This window comes from Dermochelys coriacea, chromosome 2 (genome assembly GCF_009764565.3).
Source record: "Dermochelys coriacea isolate rDerCor1 chromosome 2, rDerCor1.pri.v4, whole genome shotgun sequence".
Classification (NCBI taxonomy): domain Eukaryota; kingdom Metazoa; phylum Chordata; order Testudines; family Dermochelyidae; genus Dermochelys; species Dermochelys coriacea.
Window position 1 is genome coordinate 40,580,503 of NC_050069.1, and position 13,878 is coordinate 40,594,380.

General features: G+C 40.0%; 1 protein-coding gene across 18 annotated transcripts in view; it reads right to left on the reverse strand.

The window, feature by feature from the left end:
- VPS13B (vacuolar protein sorting 13 homolog B) overlaps positions 1 to 13,878 on the reverse strand; it is a 921,736-nt gene that overhangs the window by 682,890 nt on the left and 224,968 nt on the right. For all 18 annotated transcript variants that reach the window (XM_038388370.2, XM_038388367.2, XM_038388371.2 and 15 more), the window contains exon 17: positions 3,765 to 3,949. In XM_038388370.2, the coding sequence (XP_038244298.1) occupies positions 3,765 to 3,949 (185 nt within the window). The remainder of the gene's footprint in view (positions 1 to 3,764; positions 3,950 to 13,878) is intronic.

The following is a 13,878-nucleotide window of genomic DNA, read 5'->3' on the forward strand; positions in this document are numbered from 1 at the left end:
GCCGACTGGAGGTTCATCCACAGGGCCCGACTCGACTGCATCTTGCTGAACGGAGCCATCTGCCACGGGAATCTGAACAAGCGATGCAGGAGATGTGGCTATGCCAATGCCATGTCCTGTGTAGCTGCAAGCCCCATTCAGGAACTTGGCAGTTGCAACACGACACCATCCAAGATCGCCTGGCCAGAGCCAACCTTCCCCATGGGTGGCAGGATGTCGTAAACTCTGCCATCCCCAGAACCGACAGCTAACTGCAACTGTACATAGTCATCACCAACGAGGACCAGAAGAAGATCATCATGGTGGATATCACAGTGCCCTTTGAGAACAGGACCCCGGCCTTCCTCGATTCTCGAGCTAGAAAGGTAGAGAAATAAATCCCTCTGGCTGAAACCTTGAGAGCTAAGGGCTACCAGGTTCAAACACACACACTGATCTTCGGAGCCTTGGGCGCATGGGACCCCAGTAATGAGCGAATGCTGAGAGAATGCAGAATCGGTCAACACTATGCTCGGCTGATGTGGCAACTCATGGTGTCAGATGCCATCAGGTGGTCGGGGGACATCTACATAGAACACATCACTGGACATTGGCAATACCAGGAGGGATGAGCTGGAGTGCCAATGAGAAGCGCCGTCAGGAAAGTAACTGAAATACTTTCCTCATGGACTGTATTTTCTAAATGGACAACTTACCTAAGTCTCAATTACAGAGGGACAATCTCTACTCGTTATATTTTGCTTTCCACAACCAAATCTCTGTACAACTTTTCATGAGTGATCAGAGTATTCGTATTCTAATATCTAAACTATATTGTTAAATCTATTCACCTAAATTTGGATTATTGCTGATTATGTACTCTATGTAACATACGACTTCTAAAAACAAACTTTGTATTTGTGGATAATCTAAGCTCTATATCCAGAGACACTCTTTTCTCAACCTATGTATTATTATTTTTTAACATTAGTTTCAATAAAATTTTTAAATCTGTTCTTATCAGCTAGGTGCTCAAAATGCAAATAAACGGGTCAAAGGGTATCAGTATTGAAGGGGAAATTCAGAAGAGTGATAGACCTAATTAGTTAGTGGACTGGGGCATTCACCTACTGTGTTCTGTTGTTTTACTACCAGAATTGCAATTTCTTCCACTGTGGGTACCATGCATGCATTTTTATGTTTTTTGAATAAATATGCTTACAAAATAAATCCACAATCTTTTGTGTTTCATTTAATACTTTTTTTTTTAAATTTCCTACAAGGAAAAGAAAACCCTGAATTTTTTTCAGATTGGGGCAAAATCACAACTTGGTATTTCCCCTCTTATATTCTCTGCGGTGAAGAAAGATGCAAATAAATCATTTAACTCCTCTGTCCCTGTTCTCAAATTGCTCCCCTTACTCCCTGGGAAAAGACTGGATCCTTTGAATTTCATAGGCTTCCAACATACTTAAGTAATTTTTTCTTATTTTGTTTTTACCCCTTTGGCTATTTATCCTCTTCAAATTCCTTAGGCCTCTGAATTCCCACCTTACATTTTACCTACTACAATTTATTCTATTTTCCCTTGGTTTGGATTTCCATTTTCTGAAGCATATATCTGTTTGGCTTGAAGAACCTTTCGAACTTTGCCATTTAACCATGCTAGAGTTTGGGGTTTTTTGCTTCCTGATTTCTTTATTGTTTAGGGGCATGCACACTTTCTGTAATTCTGTTATAGCTTGCTTAAGAAACTTTCATGCTGAATTAAAGGTTGTCAGCCTACACTTCTGGCTCTCCTTGCCCTCTGCCAAGAAGCTGGACTCCAACTCTGGTTCTCTGACCTCCTGCTGCCTGCAGTAACACAGGAGGCATGCACTGTAGCCCAACTACCTTTCTCTTATAGAAAAAGCTGATGAGCAAGAGGCAGGTGTAGGCCACTCAGGGACACTAAAAGCAAAATGCTGGGTGCCTAGCTGCAGAAGAATGGTAAATTCCATTGTAAAACTTCTGAATTCTTCAGCTTCTTGAGAAAATATCAATGTTTGTGGCCACAAAATCACAGCATCCACAAGGACCCTTACTGAGATAAATGGAACAATTCATTTCTTTCAGAGCTAATATTTCAGGCCTTCTGCAAATTCAGGAAGACAATATTGCATTGGTTTACCCTTAGTTTACATTTTCAATGTTTGTAGCACAACCATGTGGGCTAAACACACTATTTTAAAAATGAAAACAGATTCTAGAGCACAATTCTGTAACAAATTAAGAGGACCTGGAGCTTTCAGGGTCCTGACTATAGTCATAACAGGATTGGTTATCATCATAAAAAACAAACAGTACCAAAATGCAGCAGAAGGATTATTTTTCCCAGCTATCCGCTCTACAGTTCTTATTTGGGAACTGCCTGACAGCTCTGTGAACTTCCTCTCTAGCTGCATTTAGACAAGATGAGCACTTTATATAGGTTTAGTTGGTCAAATAAAACCAACTGCGAAACTAACTCCACTTTTTTTTTTAGTCCTTGCTGTTCTTGGAAAGAACCAGCCCAGTGTTATAATGGACTATTGTATTGTATTGTATTGCTTTACACCTTTTTCAAAGAAATGGACATCAGCAGCACTGTTTTGTAACACAGACTAAGACAACTGCCTCACCAGGCTGTTGCTTTTAGAGATGGAACTCATGTCCATGCTCTCTCTGCTGATGCCCTTCTAAATGCTGCTCTAAATCCTCAGCTACCAGCATATAATCTTGGATGACATAAAAGTTTTGAAAAAGATATCCACCATGGAGTCAACATACGATTGTACATTAAATCACTGACCTTATATGCTGTACTAGGGAAAAAGAGGAAATAAAACTGTTTTTTTCCCTTCTTTGGCCAAAATAAATACATTTGTTCATGGGGAAAAATAAGTGGAAAAAGAAGCCAGGCTTTTTCAGAGAGTTTGAACCAATACAGTGAAGAAAGTGTTCATCCTTAGTAAAACCATTACTCAATTTTGCCACGGTCACTGAGTACTTGGATTTAAGTAAACTTGAATAAGGTAGCATGAATTGTCTATGGATTAAGCGAGGCCCAGATTCAGCCAAACACTTAAGTACATGCTTATTTTAAAGCATGTATATAGCTGTGTAAAGATGGATAATAAGCTTGTGCTCAAGAGCACTGCAGAATCAGTCCTTAATTTGCATAAACAACTTTTTTTCTGAAAACCCTCCATGTTTTGCATTATGAATCCATGTAGCCAGCTCTTTTATTTCTTCCACCTCTTGGATTTGCATCACTGTAGCTACTTCAGAATAGTCAAGGAAACAGTTATTGATGAAACTGGCTTAGATGAGGAACATTTGCGGCCCTTTTGAACAAATCACCATCTGCATTCTACAAAATGTCCTTGATGAATAAAGCCCTTAAACCTACTGCTTTGCATTTCATTTAACAATTTCACCTCTGAATGATCTTACATTACGACATTACACAGTATAAGGCAGAAAGGCTGGATGTCTTCAAATGATGAAGGAAGTATGGAAAAATTATCCTATATGGCAATATTAAATGCATCCAGAAACTGGTGCCAGGGAGAGAAGCTTGGTGGCTTAGCTTACATCCTGCTATAAATACCATATGCACACAAAAACATTCTGTCATTTAACTACAGTATGCTAAAACCTAGATTTAAAAGTAGTTGTATGGGCATTCATTTGCTACTAGCAGTGCTCTATATTACCGTAGAGATTTTAATCTACCATACTTCTCAGAAATATTATGTCTTTACCTAAAGTTTGGAAGACTTCATTCACCAAAACTTCATTTACCACTGCAGAACTGACATTTCCAACATGATGAGACCAGCTCTGATAAATAGTTTGTAGCAGAAGGGTCTGGGCTCTAGTTGCTTGAACTGTCAGATTTGGAAGTTCAAATATGCATTCTGTTACTGGAACATGAGATCGCTTGGTCCTGTTTTAAAAATTGAAAAACAAAATAGAAAGTGATTAATTTAGTGCATAGCACTGGCAAATATACCAAAAAACTGTAATCATGAGAGCTGAGGCTGCAAGCAGCTGGCTTTTAAGGCTTGAATTGCACTTTATTGATGGCATTTCATAATTTACAAAAAAAAATCACTAGATTACAAATATTATTAGATATCGAAAGAAATTTAATTTCTCATTATCTGCCTAAAAAAACAAATATGTCATACACTATTAGAAAGAATAACTGACTTTTCCTGCCTTCATCCTGACTATCTCAAAATTTTAAAATGTTTAAATTAAAAAAACAAACAAACACCACTTGTCATACTGATGTGTTCCCACCAAAATAGTACTTGGTATTTTCACTCTTGTAAATCAAAGCATCGGGCACATGTACAGCAACCACATTGTGTGCATAAAATACAGAACAAACAACAGGAAAATTAATTATAGGGTTATAGTCCATTGGCGAGTGCTGGTGATGACAAACCACAAGAGCAAAGCTCAAATAGTTAATCTAATCCCCAGAACTCCTCAATGATATTATTGCTCTATAATTCAAATATTCTGGAGAGGTTTTTAATATAAAATATGAATCAAGGCACATGCTTTCTCTGTGCTCCAACTAATGGTGCCTTCCCCTTTTCCTTCTCCCACAGCTGCTACTGTTACCATCTTCCAACCTCAGATGCCCCAAACTGCTACTACAGATCTTTCCCTAAGTTCTCCCCACTTCCACTGTTGATCCTTGTTCACTGTCCATCCTCTTTCCATCAGTACTGCTTTTCCAGCTACCCCTATTTTGCCCTACTTCTGAACCTTTCCCCTAACCATCCCACTAGATCTAGCTGTTCTATTTTCTATCTATATATTTGTGACCCACCACTAGAGTATCTGAACATTTTCCAAATATTTATGGATTTAGCCTCATAAAACCCGACAGTCATTTTTCTGATCTTAACTACATCTAAAGGTAGTAAAAGGGATATAAATTATGTACATATAAATACAAAATATTAATATACACAATATTTAAAAAAAATTACACATTAGCTATAGATTTGGCAATTTAACTGTTTAACATTACTAAAATGGAGGAAGGTGTTTATAAATTGAATCATTTGCAAATGTTTTAAAAAAATGTAGTGAGTCACTAAATGAAAAATGTGTTATGTTCACTAGCAGAAGAAAATAATTTAAAAATAGCCACGCTGACACTATCTCGGCAAATAAAAGTAACAGAAATGAGCTTTTCCTCACATCTCATACTTGGAACTCACTGAATATGTACTCTATTTAGTCACTATTGGTTTTCAAACTCTTACTCTAATTTGATCCCTTTCACTGCATTATCTTAATTTATTCCCAGGCACATCTGCTTCCAACAACAGAAGTTCTGGGAATGACATAAAAATACATTTGTCGCCCACTGAACACAATGCAGGCAAGTAGTACTTTACATCAGTAGTCAGGGATTACAGTTTTCATTAAGCTTCAGGTAATATCTATATGTTATAAACAACAAATAAAGGTATCATATTCACTAAAAACCAGAAACATACCGGTAGTTTCATCCTGCAGTTTCTTGCTCCAAAATATATCTGAAATCTGACACTTTCTTGTCCTTACCCTAATCATCTGCCTTGATTACAGCAATTGTTCTTCCTGACATCTACATCAGTCCCCAGCAATCTTTCCAAAATCCTATCAATGCCACCAAAATTATTTTCCATACCCATCATTTAGATATGGTATCATCCATTTGGAATCCTTTGACTGGCTTCCCACTGCCCCACACATCAAATTACATTTATCTTCACTTTCAAGATCCTACACTACACTACCAAACATAACTCCTTGATCTCAATAATTTTGCATATCCCAGCTCTTACTCTGCCAGGGATACCAGATTTGATGCCCCCTTTCTTTCCTTCTCCAACTTCTGTCTCCATATCCTTTTTCTCCCCCTCTCCCCCCGCCCGCATACTGTTCCTTATGCATGGTATACACTCCCAATCGCTGCACACAAAGGCATTACCCACTCCTAATTCATATTCTGACAAACTCTTTTTTCCTGTGTTGCCTACTAGCGAGTTAACTAACAAGGTTTTTTTAATTGTGTGTAAATACACATTTTGTATGACCAAGCGAGTGTGCCTATATCTGTGCATCTCCATGGTATCATGTTAACCCATACCCTTCTCCATCCCTTTTATTATTTGCTTATATTGTGGTGGTGGCCAGAGATCTCAATCAAGATTGGAGCAAGACTGTAAAAGAAGCTGCTTATACATAAACACATGGTCCCCGCCCCAAACTGTTTACAATTCAGCACCCTGATCCCATAGACACTTTTATTTTTATGTTTAAGTTTACTCATACAAGTTGTCACAGAACCATAGGGTTACAAGTGAACGCAAGGATCATCTAGTCTAATCCTCTGCCAAGATGCAGGATTTGTTGGGTCTAAACCATACAAGAAACATGGCTATCCAGCCTCCTTTTGAAAACCTCCAGTGAAGAAGCTTCAACAACATTCCGAGGCAGTCTGTTCCATTGTCCTACTGTTCTTACTGTTAGGAAGTTTTTCCTGAGATTTAATCTAAATCTGCTATGCTGTAGTTTGAACCCACTGCCTCATGTTCTGCCATCTGTGGCAAGAGAGAATAACTTTTCTCCATTTTTTATGGCAGCCTTTCAAGTATCTGAAGATCGCTACTGTATCCCCCCTTAATCTCCTCTTTTCCAAACTAAACATACCCAGTTCCTTCAGCCTTTGCTCATACGGCTTTCATTCCATCCCTTTGATCACCTTTGTCACTCACCTCTGGATCCTTTTCAGTTTCTCTTCATCCTTTCTGTATATGGTGACCAAAACTGGACCCAGTACTCGAGCTGAGGCCTAACCAGCGCTCAGTAGAGCAGTACTATTACCTCTTGTGACTTGCATGGTATGCCTCTGTTAATGCAACCTAAAATTGCATTTGCTTTATTTTTTTTAGCAACAGCATTACATTGCTGACTCATGTTGAGGTTGTGATCCACCACATCCCAGATCCTTTTCAGCAGTGCTGCTGCTGCCGCCAAGCCAGTTTTCCCTCACTCTGTGCATTTGGTTTTTCTTTCTTAAGTGTAACACCTTACATTTGCCTTTGTTCAATTTCATTTTTTTATCTACAGCTCAATTCTCCAATTTATCAAGATTCCTCTGAATTTTAGCTTTATCCTGCAAAGCATTGACAACTCCCACTAGCTTTGTGTCATCTGGAAACTTGATCAGTATATTCTCTGTACCTATATCCAAGTCATTAATAAAGATGTAAAACACCACCGGATCCAGAACAAGATCCCTGTGGAACCGCACTTGAGACCTCCCTCCAATCCATCATTCCATTAATAGTTACTCTTTGTCTGCAGTTGTTTAACCAGTTATGTATCCATTCAATGGTAGTTCCACCAAGCCCACAATTCTCCTGCTTACCTATCAGAATGTCATGTGGGACAGTTTTCAAAAGTTGTGCTGAAGTCCAAGTATATTATGTCCACCACATTCCCCCTATCCACCAAAATCAGTTACCCTGTTAAAGAAGGAAATCAAGCTGGTTTGGCATGATTTGTTCTTTGTAAATCCATGTTAGCTGCTCATGATTACCGCTTCATCCTCCAGGTATTTGCAAATTGGATGTCTTATACTTTGATCTACTAGCTTCCCAGTTCTCAAAGTCAGGCTGACTCGTCTACATTTCCCTAGCTCCTCCTTTTTAAAGATGGGCACTACATTAATTCTTCTCCAGTCTTCTGGGACCTCTACTGTCATCCATGAGTTTGTAATTATTATTACCAGTGGTTCTCAGATTTCTTCAGCTAATTCCTTCAGTACCTTCGAAAAGTGAATAGCATCCAGCCTGCTGATCTGAATTCATTCCAATTGGACAGAAGATCTCTGATGTGTTCTTTACTTATCTTGATCTGCATCCTTTCCCCTTTATTCTCTATGGTACCTTCGCTAGTCGTCTGGTCACGTTATTTTTTGTGACAAGACTGAGGCAAAGCAGGCATTGAGCAGTTCTACCTTTCTATCATCTTCCGTTACCAGTCAACTTCTCCACTGAGCAGCAGACCCCACACCACTCTTGATCTTTCTTTTTTGTCTGACATATTTGAAGATCCTTTTCTTGTTGTCTCTAACATTCCTTGACAGCTGTAATTCATTTATTACCTTGGTTTTCCTGATTTTGTCCCTACATGCTTATGCTATTTCCAAGTATACTTCCTTGGTGACATGTTCTTCCTTCCATTTCCTGTATGTATCCCTTTTGGTTTTTAGATTAGCTGAAAAGCATCTTGTGCAGCACACTGGCCTCCTTTAGCTATTCTTTTTCTTCTGCATCAGAATAGCTTGATGTTGAGCCTCTAGTATTACATCTTTTAAGAACTGCCAAACCCCTTCAACTCCTTTTCTTCCTAATTAGTCTTTCCATAGGACCTTGCCTACTATTTCTCTGAGTCTGTTGAAATCTGCCTTTCTGAAGTCCTGTGTCCGTGGTTTGCTGTTCTCATGTCCTCCTTTCCATAGGATCTTGAATTCCATCAGATCATGATTACTTCCCTCCCAAGTCCAAGACCACCTTCACGTTCACAACTAATTCATCCCTGTTGCTCAAAACCAGATCCAAAGTGGACGACCTCCTCATTGTTTCCTCAACTTTCTGAATCAGAAAGCTATCCCCTGCACATGCTAAGAACTTGCAGAAAATATGTTTTGCTGCAATACTCTTCCAATAGATATCAGGGAAGTTGAAATCCCCCATTAATAGCAGCTTACGTGTCTTAGTTAATCTTATTACGGGCTTATCGAATAACTCATCCACTTCCTCTTCCTGATTTTGTGGTCTAGAATAGACCCCCCTGTAAAATCACTACTGTTCTTTTCCCTTGTTATCCTCTCCCAGAAACTTCCAGTAAGTCTGTTGCTCACTTCCCCTTGGACCTCGGAACAAGTGTATACATTCTTGACGTACAGCACAACATCGCTTCCTTTTTTCCCATACCTGTCCTTTCCAAACAAGCTATATCCCTCAATACTGGTATTTCAATCATGGGAGTTGTCCTACCAAGTCTATCTGATGCCAATTAAGTCATACTTTTCTTCATATACAACGACTTCCAGTACATCCTGCTTGTTCCCCACACTCTTTGCATTTTTGTAAAGGCATGAAAGATATTTTGCAGATTGTCCTGTTGCTTTTCTTTTTGCCTTTTTAATGCAGTTGTAATTTCTAGACCCTTCTCCCATAATTACTCCCTTCCCTTTGTCCTCATTACTTGAGCCTAGAGGTACATTGGCTGGATTTTTGTCACCATCCTCCATAGGACCTAGTATAAAGCTCTTCTTATCAGGTTAGCCAGATGATGTCAAAAGAAACTCTTCCCAGTATTTGATAGATGGAGCCCATCCTAGCACAGTAATCCTCTTTCCTAGAGCATCAGCTCATTGTCAACAAAGCCAAAGCACTCTCGCTGTCATCACCCACACGTTTACTTCCACGATTTAACCGTCATACGGTCATGAAGTCATACAGACTTCAATGGGAATACTGACAGGAGAAGAGTTAAACATATGATATGTTTTTGTAGGACTGGTGCCTAATGTAAAATGAGACAAGTGGGTGCAGGAATCAAAAAAAAAGGCGGGGGGCATGGAGAGTATAGCAGCAATAAGTAGTTAAATAGGCTAGTTTTATATGAAGGTGGTGGTCTGAGAATACATAAAAATTAATTACTATAAACATTTTTTTGTTTCCTACCCTTACTTGTCATATTACATCTAAAAAATTACAGACTGGAAGCTCTTAAGGCCCGAGGGAAGAGCACCTACGACTATAGAAGCTACACTAGTTGAGCATACCCAAATGAGGTACTGAATCCCCTGGGCATCATGGACATGCTAATATTTCCCACATTGTGTCAATCACTTTTGGTGCAGTGCTATGATAACCCACCAAAGATTGTTCTACTACAGGGGTCGGCAACCTTTCAGAAGCGGTGTGCCAAGTCTTCATTTATTCACTTTAAGGTTTCGCGTGCCAGTAATACATTTTAACATTGTTTAGAAGGTCTCTCTCTATAATTCTATATATTATATAACTAAACTGTTGTCATATGTAAAGCAAACAAGGTTTTCAAATTGTTTAAGAAGCTTCATTTAAAATTAAATTAAAATGCTGATCTTATGCCGCCGGCCTGCTCAGCCTGCTGTCAGCCTGGGGTTCCATTCGACTAGGCCAGCAGCAGGCTGAGCAGGGCCTGAGGCTGGGACCCCAGCTGGCAAGGGGCTGGCAGCCAGAACCCCAGAGCAGCAGCAGGCTGAGCTGGGCCGGCGGCTGGAACCCCAGACTGGCAGTGGGCTGAGCAGCTTTGCCCGCTGCCGCTCAGCCCACTGCCGGTTTCAGGTTCCGTCCACCAGCTCCTGCCAGCCAGGGTCCCAGCTGCCGGCCCCACTCAGGGCAGAGGACTGGGGGCACATGAGGGTGGTGCAGGGGTCAGGACAGGGGGCTGGGGTGTGGGCTAGGGTCATAGGGGTGCTCCCAGCCCCCTGACCAGAGCGGCTCACAGGAGGGGGCTGGAGGGGATATGCCCTGATTCCACCCCCCTTCCCCAAGGTCCCATCCCCACCTCTTCTCCACCTCCTCCCCGGAGCAACGAGCGCGCTGCAGCTCCACTTCTCCCCCTCCCTCGCAAGGGCCGTCAGCTGATCAGCGGCAGGGAGGGAGAGGAGGAGAGGCAGGAACCCAACACACTGCTGGAAGAGGCGGACCTTGCCTGCCCTGAAGGAGCAGCCGGCAGGACCAAACTTCTTCACCCTGCCCCCGCGGAGGGGGCGCGGAGAAGAGCGGGCCAGGGCGGGCAGGATTTTTAATGGCACGCTGCTGCCTGCCGGGGTCCCAGCTGCAGGCCCAGGTTCGGCAGCGGGCTGAGCGTGCCATTTAAAATTGGCTCACGTGCCATCTTTGGCACGCATGCCATAGGTTGCCGACCCCTGTTCTACTATCTGTGCCCCATGCTAGAATCTGAGACTGTTACTCTAGTGTTATTCAAACCCAAGTTATGTTGTCTCTCACTGCAAACAGCTCTGGGGAAACTACAAAAATAAAAGTTATGTTGAAGAGGAATTCACTGTGGAAATACATGCAATAGATAGATAAATACATATTAATAGATATATTAATGTATAAGACCCAAGACAAAAACATTATGCAGAAAGAGGGGAGACAAGTCTCATACTACTAGTCCCCTCTCTCTAACATGGCACAAGACACCACTAGTCATGTGAAGAGCAAAAGTCAAAGTTACAACAGTCACAAGCCGGAGCCCAAAAATGCATGTTAGCAGAGCCTTTGGCAGCCATTAACAGAAAATCTCGAAATTTCCCGAAGGCAAACCAGCGCAAGTTGATGTACAACTATGGTCAGAGTTCTTCCTACCAGATCTTCTCTCAAGCCATGCCCACTTTCATAACATGGATCTCAATGCATTAGTGTCACTGATCCATTTTCCTTCATGCCTCTTAAAAATACGCTCTTCTACTTTTTGTTTTCACAGTATGATTTCTTTGGTTTTAATGTCTGGCTCCTTAAACTAAATGCTTCCAATTCCCTTAATATGTCATCTGACAGAAGAATGTTTCATAACATACTTTTGAAAGAAAGACAGCAGAACGTAATGGCACAGAATCCTATTCAGCAAAAAACAGGACTAATATAATTATAAACGCATGTCTCTATAGTAAAGCTTTTCTAAATGACTAATAAATGTACTTGCAGAGAAAAGGGGATATCCAGAGAGCTGCAACAATACTGACTTACAGTGTAATATCTTGGAAAAACTTCATTTTAAAAACTAAGACTATTCATTTAATGTGCAGTGCAGCTACCGTACTGAACTACAGTGATTTTTACACTTACAGATTTAATGTAAAAGATTCCCTGATGGGTAGTAATAGTGTATTAAATAAAAACATTTTTTTACAATATGCAAATTCTAAACTTACTGTAGATTTTAATAATACCATAGGGACAAAATACATTATTCATTTTCAGAAAAAGAAAAAGTGAAGAAAATAAATCCTTTTATACACAGAAAGGCAGGAAACAAAAAAGGAGAAAAATATTCTACTGTACCATGTGTGCAGCAAATGTTTCTCAAAGGAAATTTTAACTAGGACTGGCTAACGATGAAAGTGCATTTTATAATTCAAATTTTATTATAATGGGTTTGAAGTACAAACAATATATTTAAAAGCACTATATAATATATATTTGCTACCAAGCTGCACCTGTTAATACAAAATATCCACTATTCATAAATTTAACGAGCTATATTTAACCAGCTTTTATGACCTAGCAGATATATTCAAACAAACAAATATAAACAAATATTCAAGTAAAACTAACTTTTTCATTGAACCAAGTCAGATCCTTATTTCAACTTAGTGCCATTACATTTTGGTAGATCATTTTAGTTCCTATGAAATAACTGAATATGAATTTGTACTAAAATTCATCATATTAAAACACTAATTATATAGCTGATGGCTTCTGCACTTTAAAAAGCACTAATCAAATAAAAAATCTTTTAACAATAATAGAAATAATTATTTCTCAAATCTTGCTTATATCCAGAGTTAAAGTTCAGATCTGAACATATGTGCATTTAACAAAACAGGTTAAAAAACTATCAATTCAAACATTATTCTCCAGGGTAAAATAAATCCTAATGTAACTAGCGGGTTAGGCAACTCATTAAAGCTAAACTTGGACAAATTCCAGGATAAATTTAAGGAAATAGGAACAAGCAAGTCTTGCTGTGTAGTGGCATGGAGTGAAAATGAATCTGTCCTAATTAAATGATTTTTAAATACACTTTGCTGTACCCAGTTTGCTGACAAACTGTAATACAGACTTGCTGAAATATTTGGATAAATCTGGCATATCATTAAAGAAAATAGTTTTCTTCACTGTTTTTGAATGAAATCATGAATTGTTCCTTATTATGCTCCAAGCATAGGCATTAATATAACCAATCCATGCAAGTTCACAGTGCTGCCATGAAATATTTGCAGTGTGTAGACTTTAGGAACAGCAACCCATTCTTTTAAAATCAACACCTCATAGTGATTGAAAGAATATAGTGGTGAACAGCTGGCTCCAGAGGTTTATACAGAGTCCCAAAATGCAAGTCTGGAACCTGCAAAATGTTTCCAAAAATTTAATTTTTGTTATTACTCATATCCTGTACAGTAAAATACGATTAGTTCATTTTTTCCAAAATAACAAAACTGGTAACCTGCTACTAGAACCTAGTGAATGTGCTTTAAAAGAACCTGAATGTAGTTTAAAAGCCTAAATAATACTGTAGACATTCTAACAAATTTGTTTTTATATAACCAGTATATCATTTTTACATTCAGTTATTTAATACGGACAAGATTCACTTGCAGTATATACGTCTCCAACGTATACCTCTACCCTGACATAACACGGTCCTCGGGAGACAAAAAAATCTCACTGCGTTATAGGTGAGACCGCGTTATATCTAACTTGCTTTGCCCCCTTGTTCCTTGTTCCCTGACTGCCCCCTCCAGAGACCCTGTCCCTAATCACCCCCAGGACCCCACCCCCTACCCAACCCCCCTGCTTCCTGTCCCCTGACTCCTCCGACTCCTATCTACAACCCCCTCCCCCTGACAGGCACTCACCGGCAGCGGCAGGAAGCGGAGCAATGTGGCCCCAGCCTATTCCACTTTCCTTGCCCTGGCCCCGAGGGGCAGGGGTTGGGGAAAGGTCCCACACTCACCTGCGGCAGGAAGCGCCACGGCTGGGAGCTGGCGGAGTGGAGCAGACTGGGCCGGGC